Here is a 19,628-nt window from a genome sequence, read left to right as displayed (position 1 = left end):
TGCGGGTTCTCATCGCCATTAACTGGCATCGCCATTAACTGGCATCCCCAACGGCGGTATCGAGACGTCGCCAAGGCGGAGCGAGGCCACACACTGAGGCAGCGCCCACAGGCTCGCTCCCGTTCACGCCCGGTGGAGCGGCCCTCGGTCTGCGACCCGTCCAACCCGCCCCGAGACCCCAGCAGGCCCACAGCCACCCCGCCGGCGCTTCACATCCACCAAACCAAGACGGAGGTACAAAGAGTCCTCTCACCCCGGACGAGGAGAAGCGGCGGCGGGGCGGAGGGCCCGGGGAGCGGCCGGCTGCACCCTCCCCCTCCCAGGCCTCGTTACGAATAGGACCAGCACACTATCTCCCTCCTCCCCTCCTGGCCCGGTCGTTACCTGCGCGGCGCCTGGCGGCCCCTGGCTGTCGGCTCCGTCTGTCCCCGCGGACCACTGCGCACCGCCCGCCCCTACGACACCCGCACAGCACTGTTACCACCAGCCTCGCCGCCGGGCGACGCCATCTTGTCTACCTGCCCTCAGCCTCGCTTCCCAGGCGACGCGCTAGCGTCACACCGCCAGGTCATCTGCTACCCCCCCCACCAACGGACCAATCTGGAGGCGCTCCCAGTGACGACATTACAGCGGCAGGGAGAGGGGCGGGGCGATGGCGAGGGGAGCCACGCCCCCTCCCGTGAGGGGACGGGAGGGGGGGCGGTGCCAGGGACTCCCTATGTCTCTATCAGTGTCTATATCCCTGGAGGTGTCCCAGCAGCTCCTGCTCCTTTCCCACTTGGACACAGCCATAGGGACCCCCGAGAACTGGATGAAGGCGTCGAGCCGGGTCTAGAGGGATGTTTCCCCCCGTATTCATCGGCCCCTTCCCTCAGCAGCCATGGCTGCCTCATACCCTGCCCTCATCCCCTCACAAGGGGCTGTGCTTCCACCCAGCACCAAAGCACGGCGTTTCCTTCTAACAGCAGCTTTGCTACTGGGTTTTCAGCCTTTGGAGAAGGCTTTGATCCAAAACAGTGGGGTTTGGTCCAGAATGCAGGTGGTGGTTGTGCGTGTTTGTGAGGGAGGGTGGGGAGAGGGGGATTAATGGCGGTAAATCATGGCTGAAAACAGTCAACGAGATTATCCTTTGGGGTTTTATCCTTGGAGGAAGATGGAAAGCCTGTGGGGTTATTTTATAGGGTTTGGGGTTTTTTTTCTCTTTGGCTTCTCACAGCACCCTTGTTTGAGGTTTCTTAGATAAACCCCCCAAAATAAGTCATAAAATAAACACCTTCTTTATCAAGGCAATGGTACTTTGACTGGTTTCACGTCACTCAGGCACTGGAGGGTTTTGAGTTGTCAGCAGCTGACTGGTCTTATGGCCTTTCTGCACATCATATAGAATTGTAGAATAGTGTTGGAATGGACCTTAAGATCATCCAGTTCCAACCCCCCCTGCCATGGGCAGGGACACCTCACTCTAAACCATGCCACCCAAGGCCTCATCCAACCTGGCCTTGAACACCGCCAAGGATGGAGCATTCACAACTTCCCTGGGCAACCCATTCCAGTGCCTCACCACCCTCACAGTAAAGAATTTCTTCCTTATATCCAATCTAAACTTCCCCTGTTGAAGTTTGAACCCATCACCCCTTGTCCTGTCACTACAGTCCCTAATGAAGAGTCCATCCCCAGCATCCTTGTAGGCCCCCTTCAGATACTGGAAGGCTGCTCTGAGGTCTCCACGCAGCCTTCTCTTCTCCAGGCTGAACAGCCCCAACTTTCTCAGCCTGTCTTCATACGGGAGGTGCTCCAGTCCCCTGATCATCCTCGTGGCCTCCTCTGCACTTGTTCCAACAGTCCCATGTCCTTTTGATGTTGAGGACACCAGAACTGCACACAATACTCCAAGTGAGATCTCCCGAGAGCAGAGTAGAGGGGCAGGATCACCTCCTTCGACCTGCTGGTCACGTTCCTCTTGATGCAGCCCAGGATACGATTGGCTTTCTGGGCTGCGAGCGCACACTGAAGCTGGCTCATGTTCATTTTCTTATCGACCAACACCCCCAAGTCCTTCTCCGCAGGGCTGCTCTGAATCTTTTCTCTGCCCAATCTGTAGCTGTGCCTGAGATTGCTCCGAGCCAGGTTAATACATCACACATGTCCCTCATTCCTCCTCATCCTTTTCATTTTGCTTTATGGCGTTTACAAAACATTGATCATTGGGTTTGGGTTACTCTTATTTTTTTGCCTCTATAAGCACAGGAAAAGGTGTGTATGAGCCATGGGGATACAAGGAAAGCATGGATTTATCAATACAGGTTTCAAAGTAGCATGAACAAATACAGATGTCGAGCATGCCCTTCAGTTCACCACAATAAGGGATTTTCATGGTGGAATGAAGCTCCTCAGCCTCACTGTGGAATCTGGACAAGCTGCATCACTGGGCTGTGGTTAATGGTATGAAGTTCAACAACAAAAAGTGTCAGGTCCTGCACTTGGGCCACAACAACCCCATGCAACACTCCAGGCTTGGGAAAGAGTGGCTGGAAACTGCTCAGGTGAAAGGACCTGTGGGTGCTGATTGATGGAACTGAACATGAGCAGTTTGTGTCCAGGCAGCCAAGAAGGCCAACAGCATCCTGGCCTGTACCAGCAATAGTGTGACAGCAGGGCCAGGGCAGTGATCATCCCCCTGCACTGGGAACTGGTGAGGCTGCACCTCAAACCCTGTGTCCAGTGCTGGGACCCTCAGAGGTGCTGGAGTGGGTCCAGAGAAGGGCAACGGACCTGGTGAAGCGTCTGGAGCACAAGTGTGATGGGGAACGGCTGAGAGACCTGAAGGGTTTAGTCTGGAGAAGAGAACGCTCAGGGGGACTTTATTGCTCTCTACAACTGCCTGAAAGGAGGATGCACTGAGGTGGGATTGGTTTCTTCTCTCAAGTACAAGTGATAGGATAAGAAGAAACAGCCTCAAGCTGTTCCAGAAGAGGTTTAGATTGGATATTAGGAACTATTTCTTCCCCAGAGGGTGCCCAGGCATTGGAACAGGCTGCCCAGGGCAGTGGTGGAATCACCATCCCTGGAAGCATTAGCATTCAAAACCCGTGTAGATGAGTCCCTCAGTGACACGGTTTAGTGGTGGGCTTGGCAGAGCTGGGATAAAGGTTGGACTTGATGATCTTAAAGGTCTTTTCCAACCTGGTTGGTTCTATGATTCTATGAAGCCCAGCTCTCAGAGCCCCACGGAGGAGCCAGGTGATGAAGCCAGGCTGCCTACTTAAACGGGTCTCCCTGCAGGAGCTGCCCGTCCAGCTTCGGCTGCTTAAAAATAGAAGAAAGAAGGAAAAAAAGAAACAATAAAAGAAGGAAGAAAAGCCCCTTCCTACGCTCCCCCGAGCGCCTCCTAGCCGCCAGGGGGCACTACTCCAACTGTAACCGGGACCGCTCTGCCTCCTCCGGTTGCTAGGACACAGGGCTCTCGGGCGGGGACGGGGAGCTGCCGTAAAACTGTGACACGACTGTCGTAAAGCGGGGGGGGAGAAGTCGTGTGGAAGATGTCGTGACGCGCGGTCGGCGGGGCCTGTGGCGGCGAGAGCGACCGGGCTCGGCTCCCGCGCTTGTATGCCCCGTCTCGCGGCGGCCGCCCACCCCTCCTGCTCCATGTGGGGCCCGGGCCCGGCTGTCGGCCTCTCCTCCTCCTATTCCTACTCCTTCTTCTACTATGTCCCGGAAAACAGTTAGCAGGAAGCGGAAAGCGGCGGCTGCCGCTGCCGCAGGGCCCGGGGGGCTCCAAGGGGAGCCGGTAGGTCGGGGGCGCGGGAATTGGTCTGTGATGTGGGGCGGGGGGAAGCCGTTTTCCCCGGTGTGGGGGGAACGTGGCGGTGCCTCGGAGAAGGGGTGACCCTGACCAGGCTGTGCCGTGTCCTGGTGCTCAGTTGGGGCGGGCGGGGGAGTCCCGTTTTATAAGGGATATGGGGGGGAGTGAAGAGTAGTCCCGTCCCCTGTGCTGGGGGGGTGTCCCGGTGCGATGCAGCTCTCGCCGCTTCCCGCCCCGCCGGCGCCAGGAGTTCACCTGACCTCCTGCCGCCCCGCGCTGCCCCTGTTGGGTTCAGCCGTTCGGCTCATAACGGCCGGGGCCCCGGTGCCCCCGGGTTGAGAGATGCTGCAGGGCTGTCCCACACCGGGGCGGAGGAAGAGACCGATGAACGGCAAGGTCGGTACCGGGTGGTCCCCTGGAGTCACCCCCCTCAAACCTGTCGAGCTGACGTGGGGGGGGGGGGGGCTGTCGGGCTGCCCTCTCGGTTCCCTCTTGTTACTATAAGAGTCTGGCGTCTCAGCGGTGCCAAACCGGTGAGGACTGGTTTTAATGTCTTCACAGTGTTGCTTCTTTAAATTTTACGCTGCTAAAGGCTGTATAAGCATTTCCGGGTTTATTTTTGTGTACGGTACTCCACAGATACCTTGGAAAATGTCAGTATTTCCCTGAGAATACCTTTGAGTTTGGAAGGGTCATGCCTTAAGTTTGTTCTAGTAGCTTTATCTCATTTCTGTGTTTATTTTCCACAGTATGGGTGGGATCACTCAGTTCACAAAAGGAAAAGGCTCCCCCCAGTGAAAAGGTCTCTGGTGTACTACCTGAAAGGTAGAGAGGTCAGGATGCAGAATGACTCCAGCTATCACCGTTTGTTATATGGATATGCAGCCCAGCAGCTTCCCAGCCTCCTGAAGGAGAGAGAATTTCATCTCGGAACCCTTAACAAAGTGTTTGCCTCCCAGTGGCTGAACCATCGACAAGTGGTGTGTGGAACAAAATGCAACACAGTAAGTGCCACCTCTCTGTTCTTTCCCCTCTGTTAAGTATGCCACCTCCATCCCTAAATGATGCTTACTGTAATCAAAGTACATAGACTGCCAAGGAAAATATTAGTGAGTAATTAGGAGTGGAGTCAAGATCACTCACAATTAATTTAGAATGAAGGTAATGCTTAATGATGACCCCTTCTCATCTGAAAATATGGCACTGTGCAGACAGCTGTGAACTCAAGCACCACGCCTGTACCTCATGCAGCGTCTGTCTGATCTGCGTCAAGTGATACACATCTGTGGGATGGAAAGCAGCAGTGGGGTTGAATATTTCTTGTCCTGAGAATGGAGATTTAATTTTTAGCTTTGCTAAATGTTAGCTGTCTGCCTAGCAGGTGTTGCTGTTTTTCTTGAAGTCAGTCTTAGCCCAGTTTGGTTTTATATGTGGGTTTGTGCTGATGAATTTGAAAAGCTGCTGCAAACTCAAAACTGTGGGTAAATTCCAGATATTTGTCAGAGTAGTGGGAAACATTCCTAGCTTAAAAAGTAAATTTCAGATCTTCAGGATTATCCTTTGCTTGTTGACTACATGATTTTTCACTCTAAATTTGTTTCCAGTGTTCAAATAACTTCTCTTGCTTATGTACCTTCATGTGCTTCAACAAAAATTGAAACCTTTGCAGCCTGTTACAGTGATGCTTTGGATATGAAACATGATAGGGGAATCTTAAAATTATGTCCTATGTGATTAATAAATGAAGGAAATCATGCCTTACTCTGCTGGAGTAAGTAGCCCAACTTCATTGGCTAAGGTTGCAATTTCACGTATACAGTTCTGATTGAATTAGTTTCAAAATCCCAGATTTGTTCTTGGAAGCTGCTTAGTGACACAGAAATTAATCAAGTGTTGTAAGGAATGTATAGATCAAGCAGTCCTTAAACCTCAGTTTATCAGTAGGTCTGACTGCTTCTTTGGCTAGGATTCTTTAGTGCTGAAGCTGTGTTCAGTGATCTGACCTGCAAGGGAAAGTGGTGTGGTTTTGCTTTCTTTTTTATTTCAGATGTTCTGTTATTCATACTTACACAGCAGGAGGCTTTCATGCAGTAGCTTTTAAGAAGCAAGGATTAGCTGTATAAACAAAACAATCTTTTCACTGGAATAAGCCTGAAATTGAATCTTTCTCCCTTTTTTCTCCCTGTGTGTTCATAGTCCTGGCTGGGCAGCAGCCAGCACTGCTCGTGGAACAGCTTTACAGGAGACAAACTCCTGCTGAAACACAAGCTTTTGAAAATCTTGCTTAGTCTAGCAAGATGACTGTGTTTTATAGAGCTGGGACAGTTTTGCTGTGTTCTGTAACTTCTGCAGTTACAACGCTGCTGCAGCAAAGATAGATGGGCAAGTGTGTTACTAACGCAACCTGGCAGAAAATTGTTTGGAACGAAACAATTGTGGAACTGAAAAGGGATTCAACCGTATTGTTATTCCCACTGCATATGCTGCAACGAAGTGTATGCTTCCACAGCTAGACTTAACATTATAGGTGGGCCTCAGCTTTTATTAAGCAAAATGTAGTGATTACGAAAGAATTCACTTTAGCACTATGAAAGATTGTGTATGAATTATGAATACTGTAATAGCTTTAGCTTAGCTGCTTTGTGTTCACATTTGAACAAGTAGAGCAATGAACCTACACTCTAATTATGAGATTTTCTCTCTCATCTCCTGAGTAAGCGACCTAATAAAGAAGAATTCCTTTGCCAATTCTCATATGCTGAAGTTGTAGCGTTTAAGTTGGGAGTAAATCTAAAACAATGTGGTTGACTTGAATGGCATTTGCTGCACTGGAGTTGCATATAATTGTTATGTTAATGCAACAGAAAAATACAAACCATAGCAGTTATTTTAATCAAAGCTTAAGAGCTTTTAGCATTTAATTTAAAAACTGCCCTTGGCAATGCTATGCCAGAAGGATTCACTGTTTTTAATAACAAAACAGAAATGTGCTGTTGTTGTAGAGGAGTAGGTTTGCTTTTAGTCAGCTGACAGTGCTAGTCACTATAAACATTGAAGAGACTATGGAGCTCTCTATTTCTCTTGTTTTTAATGATGATTATAACTTGCTTAATTATTTGGTGTAACTTCTTAGCCTTAAAAATATCCCTGAGTATGATTGTGTATATGAAATAATTTCATTGTTCTGCAGTGAGTCTGGGTGTTCACAGTTGGCCAGCTGTGAATCCAATGTTTGTCTTTTTTAAAGGTGCCCACTTTTTCTGATAAATTTACAATTACCGAACCTATGCAAGCATTCAAGTGTCTAAAAATTCAAACACCATCACCTGTACTTTTCTGAGGCTAGATTCATGCTTGCAAGAATCTCCTAAATCTTGTATGCAATGGGCTTCTTAATGTTTTCTGAATTCAGATGAATGAGTGGGCAAACCTCTGAGAGGTGCAAGCATTTAGGGTGTGTCACCATGGCATCTAAATTACCAAAGGCTGATTCTGAGAATCTCAGAAGAAGATTGTCTGTAATCAGCATCTTCTGTTCAGGCTTCTTAGAAAAACTTTGAGGTTTATGTAAGAGACAGCTTATGGCAAACCAGAACACTGAATATGAGATTGCTGTAGGGGTTTTTTTGCTTTATATTTCAGGAAATTATGAAGAATAAAGCAGCTTCTAATAAGTTTCAATAATCATTTTGAAGCTTCTTTTGTTCCCTTAGTTCCGTGTTCAGGACATAATTCTTTTGCTAATTGTGAAGTTAAGGGTGAAAATATACAAAAGCTCTGAGTAATTCCCTGTATACAAGAAACTTATTAGTATCTAATTGCTTAAGAATATAACTGCCTGGAATATAATTTTTATATTTTTTTAGGCAGGTCTGATAGATATATTTGTGTTTAAAAACTTCTTTATGGAATGTTCTATTCTGATTTTGGCTTTTCCAAGGCATGAATGGATTGCTTTCTGAGTGCTTCTGATGCCTTTTCTGTCTTTGGTAGATTCATGTGTTACCTTGAGCGCCCTCCTGTAAATCACCAGCTCTTGTTTCTTCTTAGAGATTTCATATTTGTTTGAGAGATCCCAATCTGTTTGGTACATCTAAGACTATTATAACCTAGTCTTGTTGTTCTGGGGGTGTAGTGATAAGAATACGGTGCATAGTTACTCTTCCATCCATGAATATGTATCCGCTATGGGGAAAATGGTTGTTGCTTGTTCTGCAAGTTAACAGATCTTCTGGTTTTGCACATGTAATGAAGAATTAAGAGACTGTTAGTTTCTGAACCCAGGGAAGGAATGAGAAGTCAAGCTCCTGCAGTTTGTAACTCTACTGAAAGTCCACTGAACAGTGACAGAAACTCAGTGTAAATAAACCTCAGATGCCTATAACTGACACTTCCATTCAGCCTTCTTTAGTGATGTATATGTAAATAGCCAGGTGTTGTTTCTTGTCTCAAGAGCATTTGTCTTTCTATCAACTGCATGTGATAGCCATGTGTGTCTTCAGAGCCTGGTAGTTTCTGTGCCAGGTATGGTGTGGATGGTAGAGATGTGCTCAGGCAGCTGAAGTCTCTCACTTCTCCATCCTTTGACATCTGTCAACATGTGTTAACTGTCTGCCAGCCTCCTGAAATAAAACACAGAGGGCAAGGCACAAATAAAAACCCGACTAATATGATTTTATCAGTTAACAAATTCAGTGACATCAAAGTGACTAGCCTGTTAGCTAGTAGTGCTTCAGTTTCATAGCAAGGTGGAATGCCTGTTTGCATCATGTTTTCTCTGGAAATATGAATTCAGTGTCAGTGAAGTTCTAGTGGAGGGTGTCCCTTCCAACCCTAAGCATTCTATGATTCTGTGAACTGGCTGCTTTTACTGCTGCTCACTTCTTGGGGGGTTCTTTTGTTATGCCTTAGTTCCTTTCAAGGAGGATGTTTGAGGCCATTACCCACTTGTGTCACCTGTACTGCAGAACCTGTGAGTAGTTTTTCTCCTAAGATTAGTGAACAGCTGATGTACTTTACAAACTTCTCTCTATGATACTTGAAAAGTCATAGCAGTCACGTGAAGTCCCTGGTGACTGGTAAATGGAAACATTGCACCCATTTTTGAAAAGGAGGACCCTGGGAACTACTGACCTGTTAGCCTCACCTCTGTGCCTGGGAAGATCATGGAACAGATCCTCCCAGAAGCTGTGCTAGGACGCAAGGAGGACAGGGAGATGATTTGTGACAGCCATCACTTTACCAAGAGCAAGTCCTGTGTGATCAACCTTGTGATGAAACTACTACATCTGTGAACAGGGGAAGAGCTACTGATGTCAACTGTTTGTACTTCTGTAAGGCTTTCGACATGGTCCCTCACAACATCCTTCTCTCTGCACTGGAGAGATACAGATTGGGTGGATGGATGGACTGACTGTTTGGTGGGTGAGGAATTGGTTGGATGTTCACATCAAGAGGGTAGTGGTCAGCAGCTCAATGTCCAGATGGAGACTGGTGACAAGTGGTGTCACTCAAGGTAAATACAGTCTGGGGATGAAGGGATTGAGAGAGCCCAGTGGAGAAGGACTTGAGGGTACTTGTGGATGAAAAGCTGGACATAAACTCATAGAGTGGTTTGAAGTGGAAGGGACCTTAAATATCATCTAGTTCCAAACCACCTGCCATGGACAGGGACAGTTTCCAATATTGTTTGTTCTGATCCCCACTGCAAGGAGGACATAGAAGCTTGATATATTAGTCTTTAAAGAGTTCATGTTTCTTGAGGCTTGTCATATACTATAAATCTGTATTGCAAAAAAATGGAAGAACATTATGCCAAGCATTTTATGAACATAAAGATGTTTATAATCTGAGTAAAAGGCAAGACTTGAGAACTGCAAAAAATTAAACTGTGCTACTCAGAGTGACCAGCCATAGTAGTGGTGTATTGACACTGTAAGCGTTGTCTTACCTTTGTTAGCAAAAAACATATCTGGAGAACAGTGATGTCATTTTTGCAGCTTGGTTGATGTTGAAGTTTCTGTGACCAGGTTCAGCTGGTCAGGAGTTGTGTGGTTGTATAATGGTATGTTTCCACCTTCTTGTTCTTGCTGTCACTGACAGGCGTGTGGCTGGGGAGTCAGTGGAATGAGTTGGTTTTTGCTCAGATGGGTTTTCTTGTAGGGTTACTTTCCACCAAAGACAGAGATAGGATCCAGCTGACCTTGCAGCTACCTGAGGACTAGCTGCTATCAGAAGGGTGCTGAGACTGTTTGGGTGTGTGAGGAGGAAGCACTTGAATTCTCAAAGATTGGTTTAAGCCAATTGTGAAACTTCATCATGATTGATTCTCTCTTAGGGACTCTATTTTTTAGCAAGGTAATGAGTTTTTCTTTGCTTTGTTTCAAACATTAGTATGAATGACAAGAGTATGCCTGTTAATTTCTGAGAGCAGTATGTGAGGAGCTGTGGCACACAGCATATTTTGAATGTTTCTTCTGTTAAGAATAAGCAGTCTTTCATGCATGTTCTTTGTGCCTTGTAAATCCATGCCCATCCTTGTGTAATAAAAACATGATGCAGATCAGGTTGCCACCCTACAACTAACTCAAGAATAAGGCTGCCTGTTCCTCTGCAGTTCTGTGTGCAGGGGCAGCAGTGGAAGACATGAGAGAGCCTACGTGCTGCCTTGAAATGGCATTTCAGAGGTCTGGTTTTTATCTGGTATAAAGTCAGTGCTTTCAGTTACAGGTGTGTGGGAAGGGTGCTTATGTTTAGTGTCTGTCTTGATCCTTGAGTTGGCCTTGGTTAGAGGCCATGTGCCCACCAACCTGCTCTCTCTTCCTCAGCAGGATAGTGGAGAAAATAAGATGCAAAAACCTCATGAGTCAAGCAAGATAAAGGCAGGAAAAGCAAGGCACAAGGAAGCAAAGGAAAGCAAAATGATTTGTCAGATATTCCAAGATCTTGACAACCCTCTGCATGATGGTGAGGGGGAATGTTGGGGAACCAGCCAAGATGCTGTACAAACCCTGCTCAGCTGTAGTCAAAACACTGGTGTGTTATCAATACCTTTGTAGCTGCCAATACAAAGCTCAACACTGTGGTGACTGCTATAGGGAAAATTAACTCAGTCTCAGCCAGACTCAATGCAGATGGCACTGTTGCAAGCTGTACATCTGAATTACTTAAAATAATACAGGAAGATGGGTTTCTCTATGTCATGTCATCCAGTCAGCTTCCTTGTTAGAACAAGGTTGCCGTGCAGAGGACATAATAGCTGAGTCTGCTCCATTTCTCACAGATGAAGTATGGTCTTTGGACTTCTGGCAGCAGTTGACCAGAGCGATCCTGGCTTAGTAACCCTGGATGTTAAGTTATTTGGCATGCTGACATGCATACATTTTACTAGCAGGAGGAACTGAATTGTCTGCAGAGCTTAAAATCAATAGACAAATATCCACAGCTCACTGTTTCGAGTTTGATGGGAGTTCACTGCATCCAGGAGAAGGTTTTGGGGCTGTTTTTCAATGTCTATGTAATGAGTAGCTGGAAAATAAGTTCTTATTCCTGCTACTGAGAAAGAAAAACAATAAATGTACTGTTGAGCTATGTCGTGGTTTAAGCCAGTCGGCAAGTCAGCCATGCAGTTTCTGCTCCCCCCACCCCCACTGCAGAGGGATGGGGAGGAGAATCAAAAGAATGTAACTCCCACGGGTTGAGATAAAAACAGTCCAGTAACTAAGGTATAACACAAATCACTACTGCTACCACCAATAATAATAATGATAAGAGAAATAACAAGGGAAGAGAATACGATACCACCCGCCGGAAATGAGCCTGACAAACAAAAGGACATGCCCTTCCGGGTAACTCCCAGTTACATCCCTGGGCATGACGTGCTGTGGTATGGAATACCTCTTTGGCTAGCTTGGGTCAGGTGTCCTGTCCCTGCTTGCTCCCGGCTTTTCCTCCTCCCTGGCACAGCATGAGACTCACAAAGCCCTTGGTCAGGGTAAACATTCTGACCAGCAACTGAAAACATCGGCTTTATCAGTATTATTCCCAGGCTGAAAGTCAAAAACACAGTGCTGCAACAGCTACTAAGAAGGAGAAAAACTGACTGCTGCTGCTGAACCCAGGACAAGCTATCAGGACTTTGTAAAGACTCTTGGATTCCAGGCTGGTTTGGTGTTATTTGCAGATGTACTTATTTCAAGAGTGGTGAAAGTACCTGTTTGCTTGGAAAAAGTAGGCCAAGCGATGGTTTTTTTTTCAGATCTGTGCCATTGTATGCTGCAATTTTGGCTGCACTTGTTTAAAAGCAGTCAGATAATTTGTACTGTATTTAGTGTAGTGTCTTTAAAACTCTAAATCAGTATTCAGATTTTGTGCATTTTTAGCTGAGTGCCTGTCTTTATATTTCTCCCTGTTTTTGCTTTAGAAGCGTCTAGGAACTATTTGGCTTCTCTTGGCTTTTATTGGCTGGATTTGCAGGGACGATTTCTTGACAATCAGTGATGCAGGTGTGAGCTTCTGGCTTCCTGTCCTGCCCCATGTGATACAGGACACTAGCACATGTAGACAGTGCTTCCTTATTTTATTCTAGGTTGGTAGTGGTTGGTTTTAAACTGGCCACACTGTGCTAAGTTCCTTCCCAAACGAGGGGAGAGGTTACTGCTTAGAATTTACAGCTGAAACTTCAAAGCCAGGCCCCTTAACTGTGCAAAGTTTCTTGCTGTAAGAACAGTTGCTGTTCTGGTTGCACTAATGCTGTGCATGAGGAAAGTGAGAAAACAATAAAGCAGTTCAAGGGCTGACGATGTATTAGAGTGGGGCACAAGTAGGTGAAAGCACTGCAAGAAATATGTCCTGTTGCTGCTTCTGAGAACAGCTTAATTTGGAAACTTCCTATAGGAAAATGAATATGAATCTCTTGCAGCTGAAGCACGATTTCTCTGGATCCATGGATATCCTGAGCTGTGGATGTGCTTTCCCTAATGGGCTCTTCTGATGCCAGCTTAACGTTGCAGATGACACCTGCAAGCATTAATATTAGGTACTTAACTGTTGATTTTGTGGTTGGCTTATTTTTCAGTAGTTGAAGGAGGATAGGGGGTGGAATTGGATGTTTCTGCTGGAAGGAAATGCTGAGGAGGAGAAGAGAATATGCACTCACAGGGGAAGGACAAAGGAGGATGAGAGGAAGGGGAATTACTGGTCCTGTCGTGCAAGTATTGATGTTCAGGGATGTGATTAGGGCAGAGGGGCTGCTGTGTGTTTTGTTTTTTTCACTAGCTGTCTCTGTCAGTGAACTGCATTGAAAGGCCTGGGAGAGAAGTGAGAAGTGCCTCCTTCCTGTTCACCTACATTTCAGCTGCTGGCTGACTTCACACCTGCATGCAAAATAAAGAACTAAACACAGAAGTTCAGTCCCTGTAGGACCTCTCATCTGTTTGTGCAGGACTGCTGCCTACCAAGGACCCCTGCCCATGGCAGGGGGGTTGGAACTAGATGATCTCAAGGTCCTTTCCAACCCTAACTATTCTATAATTCTATGATCAGTTTGGGTAGAAGGTATGCATACTTCAAACACAACTCACGAATAGGCATGAGTAGATTTCAGCTTTCTCTGCAGAATGAGTTTAACACACCACACAGTATCAGGTTTTGATTTGACATTAATATTGTGATAGCTCGGTAGATCAAGAATAATAGTTATGCTGCTAAATTTTCTTCTTTTTTTACACTTCTTAAAGAACAGATCTGCAGTCTGTGGGAGTTCACCTAACGAAACTTGTATGTATAACTTCTCTCTGAGAACCCCTAGATTTCTTTTCTGTCCTTCTAGAAATGTCTGACAAACCATTTCAGAACAATTTCCTTGATGATGGTGCACTCTGTGTAAGTTTCTGCCACGTGGGTCGTGTGCATTTGACTTCATTTGGATCTACTGATGTATTCCCGGCATTCGGCCTATGATAGATCATCTCTAGAATGGCTGATTCCCTCAGGGACTGGATGCCTCTCTCTACCGTTGTCCAGTTGGCTGAACAACTCATAACATTGTCCTTGTAGGGAGATGTTTCCTTCACAGCTGCAAAGAGCTGCCTCCAAAGGCTGAGGGCCTATTTCTCTTTTACAATCGCTTTGTCAATTCCCCCTTTCCTAGCAAGTGATCCCAGCTTGGCTTCCCTACCTTCTAGTTCGTGGCCATCAGGCCCCATTGTCCCAGCATTGGAGCAACCAGGTGACGATGTGCTCACCTGGAAGATGGCTAAAATCTTTTTTGCATATTCTGTAGGTCGGTCGAGTCGAGGTCTGGGATCGAGAAGTCACCTCTTCTTCATCCTCTTCCTCTGATTCACATAATAATAGCTCTTGTTCAGATGCTGTCCCCTGTAGTAAGTGCATTGGTTCTTCATCTTAACTGCACGGGTTGCTCTTTGTGCCTCTTGTTTGCTTTTCCCCTTGCTCACAGGGGCAACTGATATTAGCATGAATTGGTCCTTTGGTTTAGCTGCAGTGACTATCACTGTGGTTGGAGTGACTGCAGTGTCTGCCATGGGGGGTGGAGTGGCTGCAGTATCTGTTGTCAGGGTTGGTGCAGCCAGTGCGGTTGGGGCTTGAGTAGCACCAGCAAGTTGCGTTGTCTGTTGCTGTCAGGGTTTGAGTAGTGCTGTACTTGTCACTGATGTTGATGTAGTTGCTGTGCTTGGAGTTGGAGCAGCTGCGTTGCCTGTTGCAGTCAGAGTTTGAGTAGCTGCTGTACTTGTCACTAGGGTTGGTGTAGCTGCTGTGCTTGGAGTTGAAGTAGCTGCATTGTCTCTTGCTTTGCCATCAGATCCAGAGATATCTTTTTCCCTTTGAAGGTGTTGGATGGTGTTGAACAGAGCTCTGTAGGCGTAGGCCAAGCCCCAGCATGTTGACATGATTCGTCCCTCTCTGGTATGACCAGGATGACAACACACCTCATTTAAGTGTTTTATTAGTTTTTTTCTGGATTTTGCACTTTTTCAGTGGTGAAGTTCCAAAGGACTGGAGGGCTCCACTGGTCCAGATACTTGCCCACACACCCTGCCACTCATGACTGTCCAGCCTCAGGGAAAATCTCTTTGTTCTGCTATATCGTCATCTAACCCTAGGCCAGAGCCAAACCCGCCTAACTTTCGAGATCAGACGACATGACCACGAGTAAAACACACTCTGTATGTGTGCCAGCATGGTGATCCGCATCACAATCAGCAGGCAGGTCTCAAGGGTATTCAAAGGCCATCCAAAACCTTCAGAACTCTCAAGTGGTGCTGTACATAGTCTGGTGGGGGAGCTGGAGGTGTAAGGGAATGTCTCCTTCATAGGCTGACCACCCAAGGAGGAAAAAAATGATATGTAATGGCTAAACAATTGCATTATATACCTCCTAAAATATAGAGATGATGACCACACTGAGAACGCAAGCCAGACCAGTTTCATGATCAATGAATCTATTGTATTACCATAGTCATTAACATAAAGTACAGTGAAACAAGAACCTTAGCCCAGGCCCCCCCAGCCGATAAACACTAACTCAGCAAATACCGGCTGTAAGTAAGGTACGACATGCTGAAACTGTGAGATCAAGCGCAACAACTTTTGAGAGCCAATAAATCAGCATTGTGATGAGTGACTATTAATCCGAAACAATAAATGCTTATCACAAGTACGATTAGACACACTCTGATCACATCTGTAATTATCTCAACCCTTTGTGCCTCACGTTGGGTGGCACAAAGAGCTGTCATGGTTTAAGCCCAGCTGGTAACTCAGAACCATGCAGCCACTCGCTCACTCTCTCGCTTTTTCCTCCCCCTGCTCTTGGAGGGGTGAGGAGGAGAGTCGAAAGAATGTAACTCCCACAGGCTGAGATGAGAACGGTCCAGTAACTAAGGTATAACACAAACCACTTGTGCTACCACCAATAATAATAATGATAAGGGGAATAACAAGGGAACCGAATACCATTTCTCATCACCCACCGACCAATACCCAGCCGAACCCCAGCAGCGATCTGGACCTTCCAGGTGACTCCCCTCAGTTTCCATACTGGGCATGATGTGCTGTGGAATACCCCTTTGGCCAGTTTGGGTCAGCTGTCCTGTCTCTGCTTCATTCCGGCTTCCCTTCCTCCCTGGTGGAGCATGAGACTCAGAAAGTCCTTGGTCAGAGTAAACATTACTGAGCAGCAACTAAAAACATCAGTGTTATCAGCAGTGTTCCCAGGCTGAAAGTCAAAAATACAGCACTGCACCAGCTACTAAGAAGGAGAAAAATGACTGCTATGCTGAACCCAGGACAGGTCTGTATTTTTTTAAATTTCATTGAAGAGGGTTTTTTAATTTGTTTGTTTTCGGGTTTTGTTTTGGGTTGTTGTTGTCGTTGTTGCCTTTTCCATCTTCAGTTCACTTCCAGAGGCTTTGGTTATAGAAGGAATGAATTTGGAGGTTAGGAGGTGGATTTTAATTATACCTCAGGGCTGTGATTCTACATCACTTTCCTTAGTGCCAAGTCAGCTCCAGATCTTCTATTTCCTCGCTTCACTCACATCCCTTCACAGGGCTTTGTGCCCTCTGTTATATGTATTTCACTGTTAGTGCAGCTGCCCTCCAAACATCATCTGTGAAATGATCCAACACAAGAGCTTCCCAAATTAAAGTGCAGTTTGTCAGGCGATGTAAACCTTAGTTCTGCTTTAGACTGTAACCACATAATGTTTTATGTTTTACCTGACATAACTGTGGGTGAAATGCTGTCTGTTTGAAGAGTTGTAAGCCTTTAACTGAGATTTTTGCCAAGGGAGCAATGACAGAGAGCTCCAACTTTTTTGTAGGATGAGGTATGTAGCTAGATGCCTTTTTTCAGATGTTTGCACTGGGGGTGCTGTATTTAATTACTAATCTCTGTATATTTCCAGAAGACAAACTCCAATTATGTAAATTTATCAAGTGTCTTGTTTGCCAAAACATAAAACTTCATCTTATCTGGGAGGTAGGAGACTTGTGACAAGCCCCGTAGGGCTTACTGCCTATTTTGAGGTGGGTCTCTTTCTCACTGTGGTACAGAGAAACAGAAAACCAATATTGTTTTGTCACAGTATTGAACAGTGTAAAGAGTTTCAGATTCAAGGGCTTTGTTAAGTGGGAAACCTCCCATGACAAATCTCTCCTCTGTCTGCCATTACTGTGAAAACCAAATGGAAATAAACCACTCTGTAATTAAATTTATTTGGTTTAAGAAGAAATTCATGCGTTTTTCAGCCATACTTGCAGCATTTGTGGATTTTAACTTGTAAAGAATATCAGTTCAAAAGAGGAACAGTATTTGACCATCTCATTTTTCTGGCTTGTTCAGTGATAACTTATATCTCCTGGTTTTGTTTTTTGTTTGTTTATTTTCTCAGTTATTTGTCGTAGATGTCCAGACTGGTCAAATTACCAAGATTCCTATTCTGAAAGATCGTGAGCCCGGCATGGTGAACCAGCAGGGATGTGGTATTCATGCCATTGAGCTCAACCCCTCCAGGACCCTTTTGGCCACTGGTGGAGACAACCCCAACAGTCTTGCAGTTTATCGTCTGCCTACACTCGATCCTGTCTGTGTGGGAGATGTAAGTTTATTCTGTCATCTACAAGAAGTTCTACTTTGAAGTGATGAATTTCAGAACAAAGCAGAGATTTGGAAGTCTTGTAGCAGAATTTCGAAAAGCTTGAAAACATTCCTGATTAAGTTGTCTCAAATATGAGTATGTACACAAACATCTGAGAAGATTCTCAGGGTTGTAACTCAGATTTCTTCTTCTTCACACTGATTCAGGTCTACTTCAGTTTACTTTTAAGCACTGAAAATGTTACAGAATCCTAAGTGTTAAGGTCTAATTGTGGTGATGACCTCTGAAACTAGCTTTAGTGAAAAAGCTCTTTTGAGAAATTGAAGAGATGATACAAGTTCTTCAAATTTTCCTCTTCTCCAGTGCAGCTTATTGTTCTGCTGACAGGCAAGATATGCAACAAAATGACCACACAGTAGCTGTATAAGATGCAGTTTATTAAACAAGCACACTAATGCGGATCTGATATATATCTCTCATATATGGTAAATAAGTACAATAAAGCAAACCAGATATATGTAAGTAAAGTACAGAGGAAAATTAGCAATGCATCAACTCATTACTGGATAGACAGAATAGTGATTAAGAGGAAATACATCACCAAATACTACGGAATCGTCATCCAGGCCCACACTTCCAGCTGGGAAGCCCCATTGTAGCTGATGCCAGGTGTCTCAGGCAACTAGGAAAATTCCTACACACATAGGTGAGGCTTTGGGTCCAGCTACTAGAGGGTCCTCCTTTTTTACCCTTTGAAAATCAACTGGCTTTATGCCAGATCTCTCTTTATTCCTGGGGCCAAGCAGCTTCTCATCATCTCGCTATTGTCCACGCTGAGAGCGTTGGCCACATGCTCTGGTGCAGCAGAGTGTGAAGGTCATAGAACAGCTTCACACATGTGTTTTCCTGCCTCTTTCCAACAAACAGTCATGATGAGCATAAACAGATATACTCCACCTAATACACTTTGACAAAAACATACTTTGTTATGTCTCTCAGTTATGAGAGGGAATCAACTGTTCAGCCAGGTTCCTGTCCATTTTACTTATATATGTATTATTCCAGAGGTGGAACTTGGCTTTGAGGATTAGTTCTAACCCAGTGGCTTATGGCTGTTTGATAGACTCTGGTACTGCTAATATTTCTGAAACATTGTGAGTGCTTTTTAAATAGCCAGTCTTAAAAAAGGCTGAAATGAATATGGTGGTGTCGCTGAGAGCTTGTCTCTCATTCCTCCTCTTTAGTCTGGACTTCATATAGATGTTAGCAGCAGAGTTCAGGTCAGCATTTCTGCAGTAGCAGATAATCAGCTGCAGAAAGACTCAAGCCTGAAGATTTATGTGTCTTACTATAAATTTGTGTGCTGCTATGATTTTACAGCTTTTCAAATAGAACTAAAGCCTTATGGCCTTCCCCCCTCTGCCCCTCCAGGTTTCTGTAAATAAAAGACAACTGAAATAATACTCTTGAAAAATTAATCTAAAGGTCATATATTGTAAGCTAAGGTTTTGTTACTTTTTATAGTAGAGATATAGCTACTTTATAGAAGTAAAGAATGCTGCTTTCAAAATAGAAAATATAAGTCCTTAGAACTGAGATCAACTTGTCATTGGTCAGAGACCTGTTTTTCTGTAACCTACTGCTTGCTATCAGTAATACACTTCAAAGTCAAACCAAGTTAACATTACTGTTGGGTATTTCCAACTACTCCAGCTTGATACTGGGATCTTATCTGTATGTTTTTTAATGTAGAACTGTCCTTCTGAGTTTGTGCTAAAATTCAGAGTGAGGAATAGCTCTCTGATTTGAAACTACTCTAGAGTATAACGAGACAGAAAAATCTGTCATTTCTTCCTTTTAGGATGGACATAAGGACTGGATATTTTCAATTGCATGGATCAGTGATACTATGGCTGTTTCTGGTAAAGTCAATTTTTTCCTTCTTTTTTTTCCCTCCATGATTTTACACTGATGCACAGCACTTGATAGGTCTTAGGAGATGCACCTTTGTTACGGCATTTGAAACCACTTGGCAGTACCGTGGCTATTTAAACCTTACTTAGTCTTAGTATGGTGCTTCACTTTGTTCCATTTGTAAGTCCTGGTCTAGATTTGATTTCTCTAGTGTCAGAGGGAATATTCCTGTCTTTCCTATCATGGCAAAACCTACTGCATCTCTAAACACAATGAGTTACAGGGAAGGAC

The 19,628-nt window shown here is 45.2% G+C and overlaps 2 protein-coding genes across 8 annotated transcripts in view; one reads left to right on the top strand and one right to left on the bottom strand.

Annotated features, from left to right (window-relative positions):
• Positions 1 to 977, bottom strand: part of UBAP1 (ubiquitin associated protein 1) — a 42,876-nt gene extending 41,899 nt beyond the window's left edge. For 3 of the 6 annotated variants that reach the window (XM_080638115.1, XM_080638114.1, XM_080638117.1), the window contains exon 1: positions 385 to 976. The gene's annotated coding sequence lies outside the window, so the exon portion shown is untranslated. Of the gene's footprint in view, positions 1 to 384 lie in introns of all 6 variants that reach the window. The other 3 variants (XR_013958802.1, XM_080638116.1, XM_080638113.1) reach the window with 2 other exon arrangements.
• A 2,536-nt stretch (positions 978 to 3,513) lies between these two features.
• The window catches only part of DCAF12 (DDB1 and CUL4 associated factor 12), a 36,691-nt gene continuing 20,576 nt past the window's right edge, over positions 3,514 to 19,628 (top strand). For both annotated transcript variants that reach the window (XR_013958717.1, XM_080637295.1), the window contains exons 1-4: positions 3,514 to 3,787; positions 4,552 to 4,806; positions 17,217 to 17,423; positions 19,285 to 19,345. Coding sequence is in view for 1 of the 2 variants with exons in the window: in XM_080637295.1 (XP_080493421.1) it covers positions 3,707 to 3,787; positions 4,552 to 4,806; positions 17,217 to 17,423; positions 19,285 to 19,345 (604 nt within the window). In the remaining variant the exon portion in view is untranslated. The remainder of the gene's footprint in view (positions 3,788 to 4,551; positions 4,807 to 17,216; positions 17,424 to 19,284; positions 19,346 to 19,628) is intronic.

The sequence above is a fragment of the Psittacula echo genome (assembly GCF_963264785.1).
Source record: "Psittacula echo genome assembly, chromosome: Z".
Taxonomy (NCBI): Eukaryota; Metazoa; Chordata; class Aves; order Psittaciformes; family Psittacidae; genus Psittacula; species Psittacula echo.
The sequence above is the reverse complement of the archived record's forward strand: the minus strand, read 5'-3'. Positions and strand labels throughout refer to the sequence as shown.